A 19,295-nucleotide genomic window follows, 5' to 3' on the forward strand; every position below is an offset into this window, starting at 1 on the left:
GTTTTCTGGATCATGAGTAAATGTATGTGCATTGGAACCACAGAAATAACATCTATTGATCATTTGATTGGCTTTGTGCACTTCTTCATACAATTTTTTTTAATTGGTGTGAGTGTTGTTTTAATTAGATGAGTCTCACTAGGAGCTGAAAGAATACTTTTTGTGGGACAAAATTTGAATACTAAAAGAACACTTATTTTGGGACGAAGGGAAATAGGCCAATCTGAGTGCATAGATTCATAGCACAGTTACCAAGGTTGAGAACTTGGTAACTATGACTGCTGGATTTTATGGTGATGAAACTTCCCTCACATACGATGAAATTCCCTCTCCTCTGTTCTCATAATGACTTTGCCATGTCAGCAAATTTGCTAATGTGGCATGTTATTAATGATCATGAAATTCTTGATGAAACCACCACTGAGATTGACCTTACGTACATTTATATGTTTAATGTGTTGAGTGAGGAACGATCATATTTTTCATCAATTTTGGGTACTATGGCCGCACCATGTGATTCTCCTATTCGATCAATATTTAGTACAATTACTCAGCAAAGAGCCTCTTAAAACACATCCACATCACATGTGGGATGAGTTGAGGCTGTGCTAAATGCCAAACCACAATTATATTGTACACTCAGAGAGGGTATGAAAATGAAAAGAAATAAAACTCACGAGTATTGGATTGTATACTGGCTAATGAGATGTAGAGAGTATTTAGACCCCTAACTTGTAAGCGTGTTTTTGCACTGTTTAAGTATATGAATGTATAGTTTACAAAACTAAAACTATTTTGACACGTGTTAGAAAATTACAATTTTAGTGTCCATTGAAAAAAAGCTAAATACCCATCCTTGAAGTTTGACATACTCTCCCCCAACCATCAATAACCCATCCTTACTCCGTTCTATTGAAAAAAACATCCAAAATACATGCTATATTTAAATTTTTGCCACTCTTACGGAGTGAATGGCAGCCCAAATGCCCTGTCAGGGACTCAACTGAGCCCTCTATTAAGTGCTAACTGTAAGGATGGCAAAAAATTAAATAGCTAAAAATACACACATGCTTAACCGAATCAATCTATTTTCGCCGATGTGGAGCTACCACAAGCCAAGCTAGTGTCAAGCTTGCCCAAGTGTTTGGATTAGACTTTCAATCATGTTGCATTGATTTTTTCATGCAAATAGCAAAATTTAGTGCAACAAATGTGTAACCTCTATCACCATTTTCTATTTGTGGAATTGGGGGGGGGGGGGGTGGAATCAAAATTTTACTCCTAAAGGTATTTAATTTCAATTAGAACACTACGATGTTTTCCGATAGAACCAAGTAGGGGTAGGCATTTACAACAAAATTACTTATGAGGAAAATGTTGACTTCAAGTGCCTTATGGGGTGTTTCTACAATTTTGTCCTTAAAAAGCTATTTCAACACTTGGTTGGGTGTTTCTACAACTTTACCAAAAAAAAGAATCTCAACACTTGGTTGAAAAAAACCACAACTCACACCTTAGGCCCACCAGTATGGGTATATGGCATTCATCAGGTGGACCCGCAATGTCAGCCTCTAGCTTTGTGAGAAAGTTGTAGTTTTTGAAATTTATTGTTTTTATTCTCTTGCATCCCCTTATTTTTTTCGCTTTATAAATAAATTCCTGGTTGTTACGTTGCCAACACAAAGTGTCATGAAATAGCAAAGGCCGGGGACTGTTTATTCATTTTAAGTAGTTCGTCGGCATATGTACTGGAGGAAAATGCATCCCGCATAATTTTTACTTCGACGGAGTAGCCCCACGACCTCATATTAGCTATACTTCCCCCTGGAATAGATTACATATACAGCAACAGAGAAAGAAACCGACAAGTGGACCTCCCAGCTTTGTACCCCATCTATGCAAAGATATAGCTGGTATCTCTATAGATAAATATGCAGGGAAACCCAATGGAAGTGCCAGCATATCTCCCGACTGCTCTCTGAATTTTGATCAGTATACACATCCCAGATCTGAAGCTTAACTGACAAGGGCGTGCCAGGATCTTGCGCTGGCCAGAGAGCTAAGCCCTCACTGTCTCATAGCATTGCTCGTCCGTGGATATCTGTACTGTGACGATGATGATTCACAAAAGAAAATACCCATATCAAACGCTGAGTCGGTGCTATAACTTGGATCGCGATCTCAATGGGCATCCACCTTCGAAAGCATGGCCGAGTACTTCCTCGATGTGCTTCACAAGCAGAATCTGCCAGCAGCAACATAAATATATATCAGTGAAGAATGTGATAAAGTTCTTCCACAACTAACTTATTCATACGTGATATGTACACACACACACACACAAGTTAACGAGAAATTAGTGTTAGCTCTAGCTCCAATGCTCAGAGCATTGGTCAAGCTACAATGGACAGCAGGGCTGAGCAATACCAAGCAAACAATGCAACCGCGTACCTCCATGCCAGAGAGAATGGGTGATGGAACCTCAGCCAAGTCCTTCAAGTTCCTTTCAGGTAAAATAACTCTCTTGATTCCATAACGATGTGCCGCAAGAACCTGAACTCCAAGAAAAAAAATTGAAGTTAATAGAACAGAAGAGTACCACACAAAAATGACTCAAACTTCCATAGTTTTAAAGTGAAAACGAAACTAAGGAAGCTATATTGATGGCCGCTTACCTTATCTTTAACACCACCAACTGGCAACACAAGGCCCCTTAGAGTCATCTCTCCAGTCATAGCAGTATCTGCTCTGACTTTTCTGTTACTAAAAAGTGATACTAGTGATGTTACCAATGTCACTCCTGCAGAAGGGCCATCCTTTGGCACAGCACCAGCAGGAAAATGTATGTGAATATCACGGCTCTCCAATAAGTTGATATCAGAAGTAGGTGACAAATTCAGGTCAGCAGCTCTTGCTCTCACCTGTAGAAAATCAATGTTGTTTTCTTAGTTACAAAACAAAAATGGAGTTTGGGACACCCCAACAAACAAAACTAATTACAAAATGATGAAGTTAATCATATTTCCTACGTATTTTGCAAAGGAACATACTGCCGAGATTCTGCAGGTTCAGCCAAACGAGTTTAAACAAACATAGCAGTAAGATTTCATCAGTGCAGATAAGTGATAAGAAGATACCCATGTCAAAGCTAGCTGCGCCGACTCCTTAATAACATCACCAAGCTGTCCGGTCAAGTGCAGGTCACCCTTACCCACCATGGCTGTAGCCTCCACAAATTGAACCTCCCCACCAAATGAAGTCCAAACAAGCCCAACTGAAACTCCTGGGCTTGCTACACGATCTGCAGCTTCTCCGTCATCAAATCTAGGAGGCTGTAGAACAAATATGAAGTACAAATTAATATACCACAAAAAGAAAGTTAGGAAAATTAGACTTAAACTTTGATATCTAAAGATAATAGCATACCCCAAGCACTTTTTCTAGCATGGCTTCATCAACAATCATAGGAGATGGATTTTCATAAGTATTTGATATATCATGGCCCATAGGAATAACTTCCATTTCAACTTCACCACCATCAGCAAGTCTCGAATCCAGCAGAGTTGTAGTAATTGGTTGTATTTCCTTGCCAAGTCTAAGAGTGTTAACTTGCTCTGCAACCTTGACAGCAGCTGCTCGGGCCAATGCAGCTAGGTTCCGCTCAAGATTACGTACACCAGCTTCTCTCGTGTATCTCTCGACGATTAGTTTGACCATAGCCTGCACGCATGATAGAAACCGTGCAATCAGGGATGAATGAGATTAAGCATTCCAATGAAACAATAAGAAGCAGATGTGATAGAAAGGTAAAGGTAGAATATAGCACAATTTCCAATTTGTGATCAAATAAGCTAAAAGTAATGAAAAGGCATCTTAAGATACAGCAATTTTTTCTGGCATCAACTGGATAAGGATAACAGCATTCCATGCATACACTGTAATATTGCTCGTATTTTTATCATCACGAATAGAATAGCGTGCCTCCATACATAAGCCAATGAATAGCATTTGTAGTTGCCACTATCAAGTGACCGTAAACACCCTTATCTTTGCCACCAAAGCACCACATATTTTGTAGTAAAAATAGGAGCAACATGAATATTATCTTTGGGGTGAAGGCATTTTGGCACTCATTACTTTTGTGAACACACATCAACAAAATCAATACAGAGAGTGCGGATTAGGAAAGGTGCAGTGGAAACTGCAGCTGTGACATACCTCAGGAATCTGAAGATATGTCGAACTCAAGCCATGCTGCTCTAATACCCTTGGTATGAGATGTTTCATGGCTATTTTTAGCTTCTCTTCAGGTGTGTAGCCTGGTAGCTCAATGACCTCCATCCTATCTAACAGAGGAGGGGGAATAGGTTGCATCCTGTTGGCAGTTGCAACAAATATGACCTTTGACAGGTCGAACGGAACATTCAAATAGCTGGTGAACACGTTAAGGAATTCTTAGTTCTTACTATATAGACCACTGCTCTATAAGACTACAGTTCAAGAAAGTACAATGTCAGCAAGAATCAAAATCATAAATAAACTCACAGGCAAAATGTAGTGCAACACTCAAACTAAGCGACATGAAGAGCTCAAATAACTCACACATGCCAATTCTAAACATTATCTAGAAGTACACCTGTGCCTACTTAGTTAAAAAACAGACAAATCATAGCTCCACATTTTTATATAAAGATAAATGAAAGGATACTGATCGTTGAATGTTTTGTTCTGCTCAGGATCAAGAACTTCTAGTAGAGCTGATGCTGGATCCCCACGTACATCAGAACCAGTCTTGTCAATTTCGTCAAGAAGCATCACTGGGTTGCTGACAGATACTCTCTGCATTTATATATTAATAGCATGTGAGCATGGCATCAAATAGAAAATGTTTATTCAAATAGTTTCTTGAGAGATTCCGGGTCATATCTAGTTGATACTTTGCAAACCGTGCTACCAACCATCATTTAATAGAATGAAATATGGACCTAACAGCAGATCTTTTTGAAGTACCTATTGAATGTATAATATACTAAGTAGATTAGAAGAACAGATAGAAGAGAACATGTATTAATAAGCATAATTACAGCAACAATTAGTTCTTCCAGTGGTATTGCCTGTATAGCTAACTCCAGAAATGGGAGGAACAGGATTGAACCTTTAGTCCATCAATAAGTCTCCCTGGCATGCTTCCAATGTAGGTCCTTCGGTGACCCCTGATATCAGCTTCATCCTTCACACCACCAAGAGAGATTCTTATGAACTTTCTGTTCAGGGCCTTTGCTATGGAGGAAGCCAAAGATGTCTTCCCAACACCAGGTGGTCCCACAAAACACAGAACTGGACCTCTGGCATCAGGTTTAAGCTGCAAGCAAATTAATAGATCTCCATAAGATATAAACTACATTAACCAGATATGCACACAAAAATAAGATACAAGTCAAATTACCAACCTTACGAACAGCCAGATACTCAATAATCCGCTGCTTAACTTTTGTTAGTCCATAATGATCCCGGTCAAGACTCTCTTTTGCAGCTCTAAGGTCGAGCTCCCTTTCTTCACTGACCTTTTGCCAAGGAAGGTCAGCAAGAAGTTCTAAGTAAGCTCGAGAGCTACTGTATCCAGGTTGCTGAGGTTGCATCTTTCGTAGGCGCCTGTAAAAGAAAGCTAGCTAAAATACACAAAGCTCCTACACACATGCATGCGCAAAAAGAGAAGGATATGACAGGATAGGTTACCTCAATTCCCTTTGAGCATGCTTCCAAATATTGGGAGGCATTCCTGCGTTCTGCATCTTCCTTTCCAATGCAACCACATCATCTTCATCATCATCGTTATCACCAAGTTCCTCTTTGATAGCCCTCATCTGCAAAATAGCAGGCTTACCATATCAGAAATAGAAGCGTATGCTAAAATAAACATCCATGAAAACTAAAGTTACTAATGGCCTTACAAGTGTGCAGAACATACAAAAAGCGCAAAAAAGTCTACACCCTCTCATGCATGGAAATTAGCAAACGAACCTGCTGGCGAAGTAGAAATTCTTTTTGCGACTTTGACAACTGCCCCTCAACCTTTTGCGTTATTTTCTCAGCTACAAGGATGGACTGCAATACAAGCAAAAAAAAATATATTCATGATTACCTTATAAGGAAGACGTAAAATTACCACATCAGTCATTACACAACAAACTAGAAGGCATCTTCACCTGCAGGTGTCTGTCTACAAGTTCAGTTGCCTTTGAAAGTCTAACTTTCAAGTCAACCGAATCCAGCATGGAAAGCTGCTCCTCAAAGCTTATTTCAAAGCTAGCAACAAAAATATCAGCTAGCCTATAAACAGGAACAGTGTCAAGAAGCACCTTTGTCCTACCAACCGTCTTCTGCTTCTGCAGTTAGGGGGGAAACAGTATCATGGTAAGTCATAGCTCAATGATAATTTGAAGTATTTAACCAGTACCATGGGTCATATAGGATGTCCGATGTAAAAAGTTCATCTGTCACTACCCACTACTTGCACTGAATTTGCAATTACTATGTAAAATCAGGGGGGCAACCAAGATTGAAATCTTATACAAATAAACAAAATATGTAAAGTTATGCACATATTATTTACCTGTTCTAGAACAGAAATTAGTTCCATGGCAGTAGCTTTAAACTGCCTAGAAAGAGCAATAAGATCTGGATCTTGCTCCGCCTGCTCCAATTCTAAACGTATTAAAGATGTAAAGGTCAGTTTTGTAAAAAGTGGACTTAAAAGACAACAGATAAAAATCACATAATTATTTAGGAAATAACTTTTCTAGACTCATTAGCAGCTAAAAAGGTATAGCATGAGAAGAAACTGCACTTATGATATGGTTTTACTTTCGAGAAAAAAAAAGATATGGCTGTGCTAGCAGCCACGAACTGTGAATTTATGATGATGCTTGTTGAGTAATAAAATTGTGAGAATGAAACAAGTTTTTAATTGAAAATTTACCAGTCTTTGTCATGTCAAGGCGTGAAACACGGGCAACATGGTATGATCCTCTTGCACTTAGTTCCTGAACACTGAACCTACATAGACCTTCAAGAACAACAATGTATGTGACCCTTCCACTTGGCTTCTCTACCCCTCTGGAAAGGTGTAAAGCTCTAGCAGCAACTCCCCTGCACATGGAGGGAAAACAAAAGTTAAGGCTAAGTTGAAATGAAAAAATGCATAAGGTAGAGAAAGTCTAAGCCTGCAATACCAGAATAGATAAAAATACGCATACTGTAAGTTATCTATAAGCCTATCATATTTCATCGTTTTATGCAGTCTTAGGTCGAATGTAGCTTATGTTTATAGCTGGAAATGATAAATGTTCAGAGTTCAGCTAATCTTTTTGTTGGAGGAAGTAGGTTGAGCACAAATAAACATGGTATTAACCTATGATCAATTGTGCATGAGTGGAATGCACCCTCCTCTGGTTAAATTTATTAACAAAAACTGTGTGAAAAGTTCCTCTGACAGATAACTGTGTGAAGAATACTTGCTCATTACCAATCTATCGCAACCAATTTACTTTATCCTAGATCCTGTACGGTAAAATAAAGAAACAATTTGCCTCCATCTAAATGCAGCATAACACCACATGGTAATATCTACCAACAGTCGAACGTGTTCATCTCTACAACCTAGTTCGTGGATAGAAAACATGGATCAGATAAGCAAAGATGCTGATGTCACACACTTGCTGTGCCAGTGAATGGGCTCCTTCCCATTCTTTGTGTCCTGCTTTGATGACTCTCCTGCAGAACCACCAGCCTTACTGCCTCCCTCACCTGAATCACTGCCCACACCTGCAAGAGTAATAATAAATTCAGTAAGCAAGTGTATGTCCACAATGCCGGCCAATTTCCCCATATCACGAATTTTGAAGCCGCAGTCTTTATCTCACCAGCAGACAGCAATGATCCAACAGCTCCAGCCTCTGAGTCCCTCACAGGAAGTACCCCAATCAGGCCCTTCTCCTCCTTCTGCCAGAGTTCTTGCTCCACCAGCTTCACACTGCAGAACGAAACAATCACACCGATGAAGTCACAGACCAAGTCAAAAATCCAAAACAACTCGCATTTTCCCTGATCCCAGCGAGTCAATACATCACAGTAAGCCGCCCTCAAAAAGAAGCTCAACCACCAAACTGCACCTAGAAAAGTCAGGCACTAAACAAAAGGTGAAAAGCTGGACACGTAATCTGTCAGCCCTCAAAAGCAACAGCCCACTGAAAATCCCAACTTGAATTCAACGAGGGCATCAAATTGCGACAAGAAATTTTAAATTTGTCCAGTCTCAAGCCAGATAACCAAATTCTACTCGATTCACATACTGCTCCAAAATTGAAGCACAACGGGTCGCCAATTCGTAGCAAGCGGAGGTAATCAGTCACACCTGACACAAACAACATGCCTACTGAACAGTTCCGATGGGGGAAAACCTAGCGTAAACAAACTCCCTGAACTGAAACCCCTGAACCCAATACGCCGAGAGCAAACCGAGTTAGGCCCCAAAGCCAAACTCGAATCCCACGCGGCTGATCGGGCGCCTCTACAAGCTCCCCACGGTTGGTTGCCCGTGCGGGCTTTGCGCGCTCACCTGCTGGGGTTGGTGCAGCGGATCCGCACGATGGCGCCCGGCAGGAGCACCTTGTTGCGGAACGGCAGTATGGCGAGCCGTCCCGGCAGCTCCACCGGCGAGTCCGCCATGGCGGGCACGCGAATCGCGTCGAAGTCGACGGGGAAGGGAGGCGCAGCGGCGTACGGCACAGCAGAATAAAAAAACGGAAGAAAAAATTTGGAGGGTAAGAAGGCGAGAAGTGGGCGACGACGAGGATATTTATGGGACCCCCAGAGCTATATTCAGGTTGGGTCAAGGGCTCAACCGCTCAAGGGTGTTGCTTTGCTGGTGCTGGTGGTGGGCCCCCGGCCGGCGGGTAAGAACTCCCCGGGTGGGAGTCGTTTAGGGCGGGAGGACTGGTGCTCGCGGGGCCCAGATGTCAGCGAGTAGTGTCGGCTCGCGTGTGGACGTGGCGCGCTGGTGGAGATAAGGGTGGCTCCCGCGGGATCGGCTGCGAGGAGGAGTCGACGTGGCTGGAACGCTGTCGCGTTAGATTGGCTGCGAGGAGGATTGTTCGCCTGGGATGCTGACGTGGAGGAAATGGAGTGGAATCGGATCCGTGTGCGGTGTTCGGCCAGCTCATGTCGTCGACGTTGCGTGTGGTGCGGGCTCGTTCAGACCGCCGTAAGCCTGTAACGGTTGGGAAACGGCTCGGGCGCCGGGCGGCAGATCAAGGCCGTACGTCCGTGGGCGGCCGGAGTGAAGGACGGCACGGATCTGTTACATCGTGCACGTGGGGAATTGCTGGTGCCATGTGGACCACGTGATCCGCAACGTACGGATTGGATCGTCGGTAACGTTCGGGCATCACCGACTCTGCCTAGCTCAGCTGGAAGTCGTAATTAGGACAGTGACATCGTACCATAATCTCTCTTCGTTCCAAAATTATAGGTCATTTTAGCTTTTTTAATGTGTAGTTCTTCTTATGCATTAAAATATACACTACGTCTAAATGTTTGCAAACGCATATGAAAAAAACCAAAACGATTTGGAACGGAGGGAGTAGATACGTTCTCGCCTCTTTTAGGAGCTCGAGAATTTCCTTTTTTTATCCCCTGTTTAGATGCTTCATGTTCCCAATCAAATGGGTTTAACAAAATAATGCGAGAATTTTTTTAAGGACCATAATGCAAGAATTTGACTGAATGGTTGCATGGTTTGTAAAATACAGTTTAGCTTGCGCGAAAAATAAAATGAAATATGTATTCCAACACATAATTTGCATACAGCAGAATATCAAAACGCATGAATTGGACGAAGCACAAGGGAAACAAAAAGATTTGTTAGTCTTTGCATACTAATATAGAATGGTGAACATAGGCCTAGACCCAAATACAAAGTATGCTTACGCACAAGTTAGCTATTCACTGCATGCTCCTACATCTTTTTCGAGGAAATTGGGGACACTGTTAGAAGGTGTCTTTGGTCAGATGGAGGAAGTTTTGAGAGGACCGATCTATTCAGTCCATGTTGATTTGTATGGAGCCGATCATTTAGCATAGCACGTTATGCATTATGAAATCCACCCACTACTGGGAAAACTCCATCAGTACTGGTTGGTAACCCCCTTTAGTATCGGTTTCGCACGGGTATTGCCGGTTGAAATAAAGTGGTATTAAAAAATAAAAAAAAATAGAAATCCAGCTGCCCCCGCCGCCGGCCTCCCTCCCACCACCCTCCCGCCCGTCCCCCGCCGTCGCCGGCCTCACTCCCGCTGTCGTCGCCCTCCCTCCCGCGCCACCCTCCCTCCTGCCACCCTCCCACCTGCCACCCCCGCCCCCACCCTCCCGCCGCCGCTCGCCCTCCTTCCCGCCGCCCTCTCGCCCGGCCCCCGCCGCTTGCACTTGGCCTCGTCGTGCCTCTTTGCCGCGGTGCTGAGAGATAGAGAGAGAGGACAGAGAGGAAGGATCGATGGGAGAGAGACGGATGGGAGCTGCTTTAGTAGACGGATAAGAATCGAGAGGAAGTTAGCAGATGGGATGACAAGTAGTGGGAGCTCGTTTAGTACCGGTTGGTAACTCCAACCGGTACTAAAGGAGTCCCATTAGTACTAGGTGGAGCCTCCACCTGGTACTAATGTGCCTGAGGGACTTTAGTACCGGGTGGAGGCTCCACCCGGTACTATTGGATGACATTTAGTATCGGGTGGAGCTTCCAACCAGTACCAAAGGGGCTCACGGGGACCTCCTGAGGACCTAGCAGTTAGACCTAGTACTAATGCTCACAGTAGTACCAGGCCTAATTACAACCGGTACTGATGCAGAAAGGTCCATTCCCCAGTAGTGATAATTACACAAGGTGAGTCTAAAAAGCTGAAATAAATAGGTCTGGATTGTGAGTGGGTACATCAAAAGGTGAAAAGAAGAAAAAGGAGTAATGGAGTGTAAATAGTTGGATTGTAGAATCTGGGCGAGTTATATCGTGGAACATGTGAAGAAAAAGCTAGTACTAGCTGTTTATTTCAGGTAAAACTTTTTAAAAACTGCAATCCATGATAAAAAAAACTAAAAGAAACGTCTAGTATCTCACTCACGGCAAACACCTTACCAAAAACAAATGCAACACCTCAACGTACACAACACTTCGCAGACCGACTCTGAGCCCAACCAGAGTCGTTGGACCCTTAGTCCCTACGTATTCAGTATTCACACGTGCAAAAGGGTTATAAGTTATAACCGTACCCGGAGCAAAGCTGGATACTTGGAGACGGGATCGGACAAAATGCCCACAACGAGGACGTGTCAGTCGATCGGCACCGGATCGCACGCCCAATCAAAGCACCGGCAAGAAAGATTTGGCATTGTTCAGACCTGGGCAGCAATAAAAATACACGATAATGTCTTCGTTGTCTACTGGCTACACATCAGTATACCAGCTTGGCATGCATGTAGACGGAGACTTTACCTGACCGGCGGCTCTAAAATATTACAGCACGAGCTCCATCCTCCATGGCCGCGCGACGACTCGAGCAAGTCCACGGCTGATGGCATCCAGTAGCAGTAGCACAATCATTTCCTGCTTACCCATGGGAAAAGACTTCAAGCTCAAGGTAAGATCAGGATGCAGCAACTCAAATCCAAAATGATTAGTGGCAGAATCAAAGACTTGATCGCGAATGCGGTCGCTGTCATCATCGTCGCCGCACTAGGAAATTCCAACCAAATTCAGGGAAAGAGGACGCGGCAATAACTTGATTGAATCTGAATGCATGGCCAAAACAAGAACAGCACGCCATGACACAAAGTGATGGATTATGATGCGGCAATCGTGTGACGCGCAACTAGAGCCCCGTTCATGGACATTATGGGAACAGTAGTGCTGCAACACGTCGACTTATCGACGATACTGACAGGGCCTCTGCCACTTGACAAGCTACACAGCGAAGTTCATCAAAGGGCGTGATGGAAAGTGACGCTAAAGCCACGATTATTGGATGATGGCAGCAAAATGGACAAATGGTCATGTTTAAAGCATGGTAGATCCATCCGCAACATTCATTTCGTTGTCCCTAGGCCCGGCCTCTCCACGGTCCATGGGCGCCGGCCATCGTGGCCCGGTCCTGGCGCCGGAGCCTCTCACCTTCACGGCGCAGGTAGTCCTGAAACCCCTCCTGGAAAGTGGAAACCTCATCAAACCATTGAAGGATCACTAGTGACACAAGAAAAATACACAAAAAAAGAACCCTCAAAAAATGAGGCAACTTATGCTTAGGGTATGCGACTATGTGAGGTTATTAGGCTCTCGATGCACAGCTTGGAGTCTGTTTTAAGGCAGACAGTATCCCCCCTAAAACAGATGATAAATTCAGGTCTTCGTTTGGTCCATTTTTATAAATTCTTTTTGGGGAATTTGGCATTTGACATCTCTATGATGAGGTGAGAAAGCTGACGCATCACTTGAAGATCACCCTGTGTGCTTAACAGTACGAAAACGCTAGTGGAAAATTAGGATCTCATGCAGGTTCCATTCTTCAAATTTTCAACATTAGTTATTCTCAACTCTCTGTGATGCACACGACATGAGTACCAAGTCATTGCCACCATGGTATCCATACAGTACACCTTTTTTCCTAGAAACTTATCATTCAGTGTGACTGATGCCTAACTCGCCTAACTCCTAGAAGATTTACTTGATGTGCTCATGACACCAAAATAGTTTAAGGTTTGTGAGCCATGACAAAGGGCCCTTTGCAGCAAGCTAAGGAAAAGGAAAATGTGCATGTTCCCGCACCATTATGTAAGGTATATGTAGTCAAGTCACGTATTATTCGTTTATTCCTGAATCCTGATACAATGGACCCATACCTGCAAGACTCACTTCTGCCACGGTTTCATGCTCGTCTCCAAGGATGATGACCTCCCTTTCTTCCAGTTTCGACTTTTAGAAATCTTATAATGTTCCAACTGTACTAGGAAGGAAGGAGGTATGAAGTTTCAACAGCAAACCTAGTAGATGTGTAGAATACATACCACCAGAGATAAAAAAAAAAGCTATTATGTGAGCACCGGTGCAGGGCTCTAGCCAAACCCCATTTCGCGTGATTGCGTCTTTCAAGGAAACTATCTCGATGCCCTTCATGTTAATTATTACACCTTCCCTCCTCATATCAAGGATTCAAGCCAAACACATCAAAACCCATTGTTCGTTAAATTGCTCCAAGCAGCTTCCCTTGAGCAGGAAGCTAGCAACTCTTCTCTGGTAGTTTGGACTGAACTCGTTGAATTCAATTTCTAATTAATGCTTACAATAATGACCTAGCCTAATAACAATCTTGGTCGCGGTCGGATCGGAAAAAAACGAAAAAAAAATTAATATCGCAAAAGGAATTAAAGATCTAGATTCCCAACAAATTCTAACGAGACCGCGCCATTTTCTAACAATTCGGTACGATTTCAGGTTTACTGAAAACGATGGATCAGATAGAAGTGGAACCACCAGTATCTTAGATTAGATTAGAGGTTAGAAGTTAGGTTATTAGAAGTTAGAAACGGTAATGGCGAGGTAAGGAACCTTGCCGCCGAAGAGGAAGACGCCGGCGAGCCCCGCTGCGGCCGCTCCGCCCCAGATGGTTGCCGTCGACGACAGCAGCGACCAGCTCCGGTAGATCATCTTCTCGCCGCCTCTACAGCCACGAGCCCACGAGTCCACGACTCCCTCGTATCGTACATTCGTACCTGTACAACAGCCCTAGTCCAACACTCCAACCAGTAGCAGCAGCGCAGGCAGGTTCGGCGGGCTCTTTTCATTCGACCTCTGGGCCTGAGATCCATGGGCTTTGTTTGGCCCGTAGCTCGCGTTTTCGGCTTCCGGCAGGCTCGATGTTTTGAGGCCCAAGGATGGCTCGTCGACTGCCAAGTTCGTTTACTCCGCACGCCCGCCTCAAACCTCCGACGCCACCGCCGTGTTCCGTTCTGGTGTCTCCAACGCGTCGCTGATCAAGCACAAGTATCGAGTATACAGGTTCGAGAACGGGGCGAGCTTGTTGGGTATTTGAGCTGTCTATTCGTCGTCGTCGTCGTCTGTGATTAGATTGGAAAGCACAGCTCGCAACGTTACAAGATGGAGATCAGAGGCCATCAGTTGCTGGTACATTCAAATCAACTCAGAGAAAGTGCATTTGATATGGGATGTGCTCGACTTTTTAACCTGATTGTCACAACTCAGTCAGTCAGTATACAAGAGAACAACTTGAGTGCGAATCTATTTCTTAGAGCCAGTGCAAAATTCTTTCAAAATTCTCACTTTCGAAAGGGAAAGGAAAACTTCAATCCGCCAAAGCCGTCTCTATGTACACAAGTTATCTAAGTAATGTGCCCAAAAAATATTTGTAAGCCCCCCGCCACTAACCCACACCATACACCCCAAAACTAACACTCTTTTGTGTGCTGTGCTGTCACGTCCGATGACAGCATATCAGTCTCCCCTCCCTGTCTAACTTTGGCTCTGCCAACCAGAGCCTTCGCGCGCCGACGACTCTGTAGCAATCACCTCCTGGACGGCGCGGCCGCGTCGGCTCTCTTCCCCTTGACGGCGCCGGCACCGGGTGCCCGGCCATCCGGCTCGGCCGCCTGCACGGCCCGCCTGAGCACCTCGACCACCTCGCTCATGGTGGGCCGCTCCTTGGCGTTCTTGAGCAGGCAGCTGTCGGCCAGCTTGGCGATCTCCCGCGCGGCCTTCACCGAGTACTCGCCGCGGAGCCTGGGGTCCATGATCATCCGGAAGTTGCGGCTGTCCGGCGGGAACTGGGCCACCCACTCCAGCAGCTTCTGCTCCGCCACCGGCTTGTTCCGGTCCAGCGACCGCCGCCCCGTCAGGATCTCGTACAGCACCACGCCGAAGCTCCACACGTCGCTCTTCGCCGTCAGGTGCCCCGAATCGATGTACTCCGGCGCCGCGTACCCGTGCGTCCCGACGACCTGTGACACCAAACCACAAGCACCAGAGCTGTCAAAACTGAACAAACTTTATCGCGGCAACTCTTTCAGGAAGAACAAACCATGCTCCCTAGCGTCATGCTATTGCTATCTTCGTGTCCTGCGTTAGCATGGCGTCTAGCGCAGATTGTTTTCAGAGTCAAATGACAGCGCCGTGCATGGAACGCATCGAAAGAAAGTGAAGGTGCCATTGACAATGGAAGCGTGGGTGCATTGCATTGCCTACGAACTAGGGTCAGAAACAGTAAATGGCCGGCTGCCAACTATTGACTAATCTAGTGCGACTAGTATATGTGTGTGCCTTCAGTGCCCGATCAAATTGATGGATGAGACGACAGACTATATTACTCCTGGTAAGACGGAGGGAGACATACCGCGGTTGAGACGTGAGTGTTTGCTCCAGTTGGTCCCTCCCTGGCTAGCCCGAAGTCTGACAGCTTTGCTCTGAAGTCCTTGTCCAGTAAAATGTTCGAGGTCTTGAAGTCCCGGTAGATTACCTAGCCAAAATCAAAATTGACGGATCAAGATAAGGTACTAGCTTTTCTGAAACAATGACTCACCACCAAACAAGAAAGAGTACTGTAGTGCACGCTACAGAACAGGTCATGATAAAGTGTTATCATCAATGACAGCCTACTAAATGTGATATTTTGATCTTTCTTGATGGCTCATGACAATCAGCTGGGGAACTCTCTTTACTAAGTATTTGATGCTAGACAAGGCTGGAATGTTTCATACAACAGCACAGCTAGAAGAGAAATCTGATACGTTGGCTGCATGTAGGAGCCTTGAACATTGAACTGTGCTTTCAGGAAATGTCAAGGAAGTTGGCTGCCTGGAATCTTTGAAGCAAGAAGTCAGAGGATGGCTTTTGCTAGCTAGGACGCTTTTCCATTTCAAAAACCATGGAAGATAGGCTATTTTTTTGGAAGTGAATTGAAAGCACGCAAGCAATTGTGCAGGTTTGAAGAATACCTGAACTTCTACGCCTTCATGAAGGTAAGCCAATCCTTCTGCAGCACCCAGGATAACCTGAAGCCTTCCGTTCCACGACAGAGGAGGATTAGCTCGCCTGAACAAATGGTCTTCCAAGCTCTTGTTCGGCATAAACTCGTACACCAACAATCTTTGTGGCCCTCTTTCACTATCAACAGCGCAATATCCAAGTAGCTTTACAAGATTTGGGTGCTCCAGAACACCAAGAAACTGTACTTCTGCCAACCATTGCTTATGTCCCTGGCATAACAAAATTCAGAGAAACTGCAAATTATTAGAAAAAAAATCTTATGTTGCACAAAAAGATAGTAGAACCACAGCCATTTCATGAAGAAATAAGATAAGAGGAGGCAACAAACATTTTCTAATAGACTAACAACATTCAGTAGAAAATAGGGCATTAAACACTTCACATTTCTTTTCAGAGAACAATAGTTAATTTACATTCTGGTACATGGTCAATTATTTCAGGAGGATATTATCATAGCATGAAACGGTCTTGTATTCTTAAGGTAATTCTCTGATTGATCCCAAAATTAGACAGCAGTGTGAATTTCTTCCTTATGAAAATATAGATGATCACTTAATTCGTAGGGATCAGAAGTTGCATTTCCTCACTACGCTGCATAAATCTGAGTATCCACTTTGCATTGCTGAAAAACATCCCACTATGCAGACAAATAAAGCAACAATACAAATTCACTATTTCCCCAAATCTATTATATACCCTTACGATGATATATTTACAACTGATCAGTCACCATTCACAAAATCTGGGCGTCATCATTTGCAATGTTAAACAATGGATAAATAGGCATCATACACAATGATAGCTGACTTTTCTTTGCAGGATGGTGTACCAAGATTTGGTCTCTTAGTAAATAGTAGTCAACTAACCATAGCATCATGAACGTATAGGTTGCACACCAAACAGCTCCATTCTATCCATTGGTCTCCTTTGATTGAGTAAATTCAATAGTGCAATTTTGAATTCAACTAGAAGGTTGGTTGACATCGTTTTCTGGACATTTCTCCTCTCAAACATGTAAATGGAGATCAATGATTTATATGCTTAGTTGCTTACTGCCAGATATTTTTTGTATGGTCGTGAATATTCAACATTTGGATTTGTCAAAGTATACATTTGTTTCTATAGTTAGAACATTACAGTTAATCAACTAGTCATTTATGTATTTCTCCTCCATTTAGCCTGTTTCCCGAACAAAAGGCTAAGAGGTGTTCTCATTGGTCCTGTACTGCAAATATTAGGATAAGCAAGACTATCTTCTCCCAGCTACTTAACATTAACTCTTTGCAAATCAACAATTACAAATGGCAGCTGAAGTAGACTGAAGTTCATATAAATTTAATAATACCAATTGATGGGCCCCATAAACTCTACATATGCTTTCACACTTTACATATGCTTTCACTCAGTATCAATCCATACTACAAAATATTGTTTCATAAGTTCATATTAATCAATTAATGTGTACCCATGATCCAACTGCAAAAGCAACAGAGAGTATACTAGTCAAAATGACCATATCAGATCCTTGAAAATTCTTCTTACCTTTTTTTTCTTTTCCGTCCTATCAAAATTGTCTATGTCTAGAGAAGTCCAAGCATCCTATCAAAATTGTCTATATCCAATGCATACCAGTATCAAAAAACACCAGATCACACTGCTCTTGCAGCACGTATCTGTCAATTTTTGCTAAATCTTGCAGCACTACACACTGCTTTTTTTGCAAATAAACAGAGTAAAACAAAAATAAAAAAACATAATCTGCAAGCTCCATGAAAAGCTAAACTTGTCATGAGCAGATTTCTTCTGATCACATATCTGCCATTTTCTCATCGTTGACTACGCCATAAATGTAGCATCCGTCCCTAAATTTTGTTCACTAGCAACGCGAATTATCACGAGAAATGAACCAGAACGGAATGGACAACTGAGTCGCAGATGATGGAGTGCGCACGACCTTGGAGATAGGCCAGAGAGCAGCAAGAGTAGAGATGAATCAATCAAGCAGAGCACGTACGCACCTGCAGGCCGCGCTGGTTGAGCTTCTTGACTGCGACGGGGATGCGGTCCCCCTTTCCGTCGGCGGCGCGGACGAAGCCCTTGTACACGCTGCCGAAGCCGCCCTCGCCGAGCTTCTGCGCGCGGCTGAACTCGGCCGTGGCGGCCTCGAGCTCCTCGTAGTCGAACACCCGCAGCTGGCCGTGGCCCCGCTCCTCGTACAGCGACGAGATGCTCCGCTGCGACTGCGACGAGGCGGCCGACCCCGCCGACTTGCTCACCGGCCGCACCGCACCGGAGTCGTCCGACCGGCTCGTGCTCACCCCCGACACCGTCGTCGTGGTCGCCGGGCCCGACGGCGGCGCCGACGCCCCACGCTTCCCCGCCGACCCGCCGACGCTCCTCGACCGCCGCTTGAACCAGCCGAAGCAGCTCATGTCCCACGCACCCGGGCGCAAGCTGCAGCTGCAGCAACTTCGCAAACGCCGGCGGCTCGAGTCGCCGACGCGAGCAGCTCTCGCGCCGCCGCCCTCTCTCAGGGGATCGGGGCAACAGCGCGCGCGTGCCGTTCCGCTTCTCAGGGGATCGGAGGCTACGCGCCTACGCCTCTTGTAAGACGCGAGGCTGAGCAGGCGGTGTGAACGCCGGAAGGGGGAACGGAGCAGGGGAGGGGGGAGAGAGAGAGAAGGCGCCCGCGACAGCGTGGAAAGGATGAGAAAGCCCGGCACGGGGCGCGTACGTGCGTGCGCGGGGCCGGTGGTGGAGAAGCGGTGGCGGTGCCGTGCGGGACATCGAGTGGGCGCGCGTCCTCGGCCCCCCTTTTGTGCAGGGCGTCCGGGCGGCGGGGCGGGACTGGGGGTTTCTGCGGTGGCTCGTCCCGTCCGGGTTGGTTGCGGGGCAACGCGGTGTGGACGGGTCATACGCATGGTCATGGATGGGGACGGCTCTGGGGGGTGGGGGACGGCGGACGCGACGAATTGGGAGGGCTGAGCGCCTGAGCGTCCCCGACGGGGCATCCGGGCGTGGCTGTAGCTCGGGGTCGGAGACGGTAACGCATCGTGCTCCCGCTTCGTTTCGCCGCCGGGTTTTGGCTGGTACGGCCGCCGACAGCTGCAGGGGGGGAGAAGAGGTTCGCGACTCGCGAGTCGCGGCGCTGGAATTCGAGAGGGGTTTCGTGGAAATATCGCAGGAAATGGCTCGG

General features: G+C 45.3%; 3 protein-coding genes across 3 annotated transcripts; all 3 read right to left on the reverse strand.

Annotated features, from left to right (window-relative positions):
- Positions 1-1,690: 1,690 nt before the first annotated feature.
- LOC117843502 (lon protease homolog 2, peroxisomal) lies at positions 1,691-8,832 on the reverse strand. Its single transcript, XM_034724112.2, has 17 exons — positions 8,618-8,832; positions 7,923-8,032; positions 7,716-7,824; positions 6,980-7,149; positions 6,614-6,705; positions 6,207-6,386; positions 6,022-6,105; positions 5,737-5,864; positions 5,451-5,652; positions 5,156-5,362; positions 4,709-4,839; positions 4,219-4,432; positions 3,427-3,720; positions 3,138-3,332; positions 2,676-2,921; positions 2,452-2,553; positions 1,691-2,245 (listed from the first exon to the last, which is right to left on the reverse strand). Exons 1-17 carry the CDS (start codon positions 8,725-8,727, stop codon positions 2,162-2,164), a joined length of 2,658 nt encoding a protein of 885 aa, XP_034580003.1. The 5' UTR covers positions 8,728-8,832; the 3' UTR covers positions 1,691-2,161.
- Positions 8,833-11,048: 2,216 nt separating this feature from the next.
- Positions 11,049-14,190, reverse strand: LOC140221717 (succinate dehydrogenase subunit 8A, mitochondrial-like). Its single transcript, XM_072291511.1, has 2 exons — positions 13,649-14,190; positions 11,049-12,248 (listed from the first exon to the last, which is right to left on the reverse strand). The coding sequence occupies exons 1-2, from the start codon at positions 13,745-13,747 to the stop codon at positions 12,147-12,149; spliced, it is 201 nt and encodes a 66-aa protein (XP_072147612.1). The 5' UTR covers positions 13,748-14,190; the 3' UTR covers positions 11,049-12,146.
- A 122-nt stretch (positions 14,191-14,312) lies between these two features.
- Positions 14,313-18,909, reverse strand: LOC117846425 (probable serine/threonine-protein kinase PBL19). The gene is made up of 4 exons (XM_034727584.2): positions 18,118-18,909; positions 16,048-16,308; positions 15,447-15,569; positions 14,313-15,054 (listed from the first exon to the last, which is right to left on the reverse strand). The coding sequence occupies exons 1-4, from the start codon at positions 18,529-18,531 to the stop codon at positions 14,623-14,625; spliced, it is 1,230 nt and encodes a 409-aa protein (XP_034583475.1). The 5' UTR covers positions 18,532-18,909; the 3' UTR covers positions 14,313-14,622.
- Positions 18,910-19,295: the final 386 nt, after the last annotated feature.

The sequence above is a fragment of the Setaria viridis genome, chromosome 2 (assembly GCF_005286985.2).
Source record: "Setaria viridis chromosome 2, Setaria_viridis_v4.0, whole genome shotgun sequence".
In the NCBI taxonomy this organism is placed as follows: Eukaryota; Viridiplantae; Streptophyta; class Magnoliopsida; order Poales; family Poaceae; genus Setaria; species Setaria viridis.

Coding starts and splice junctions, on each gene's coding strand:
- LOC117846425 (XM_034727584.2), bottom strand. CDS start 18,531: ATGAGCTGCTTCGGCTGGTTCAAGCGGCGGTCGAGGAGCGTCGGCGGG. Junction 15,570..16,047: donor ATGAAGGCGTAGAAGTTCAG/GTATTCTTCAAA, acceptor GATTTTGGCTAG/GTAATCTACCGGGACTTCAA. Junction 15,055..15,446: donor ACACTCACGTCTCAACCGCG/GTATGTCTCCCT, acceptor TTGGTGTCACAG/GTCGTCGGGACGCACGGGTA.
- LOC117843502 (XM_034724112.2), bottom strand. CDS start 8,727: ATGGCGGACTCGCCGGTGGAGCTGCCGGGACGGCTCGCCATACTGCCG. Junction 8,033..8,617: donor CGCTGCACCAACCCCAGCAG/GTGAGCGCGCAA, acceptor TTCGTTCTGCAG/TGTGAAGCTGGTGGAGCAAG. Junction 7,150..7,715: donor CCCATTCACTGGCACAGCAA/GTGTGTGACATC, acceptor CTCCATGTGCAG/GGGAGTTGCTGCTAGAGCTT.
- LOC140221717 (XM_072291511.1), bottom strand. CDS start 13,747: ATGATCTACCGGAGCTGGTCGCTGCTGTCGTCGACGGCAACCATCTGG. Junction 12,249..13,648: donor TCTTCCTCTTCGGCGGCAAG/GTTCCTTACCTC, acceptor TCCACTTTCCAG/GAGGGGTTTCAGGACTACCT.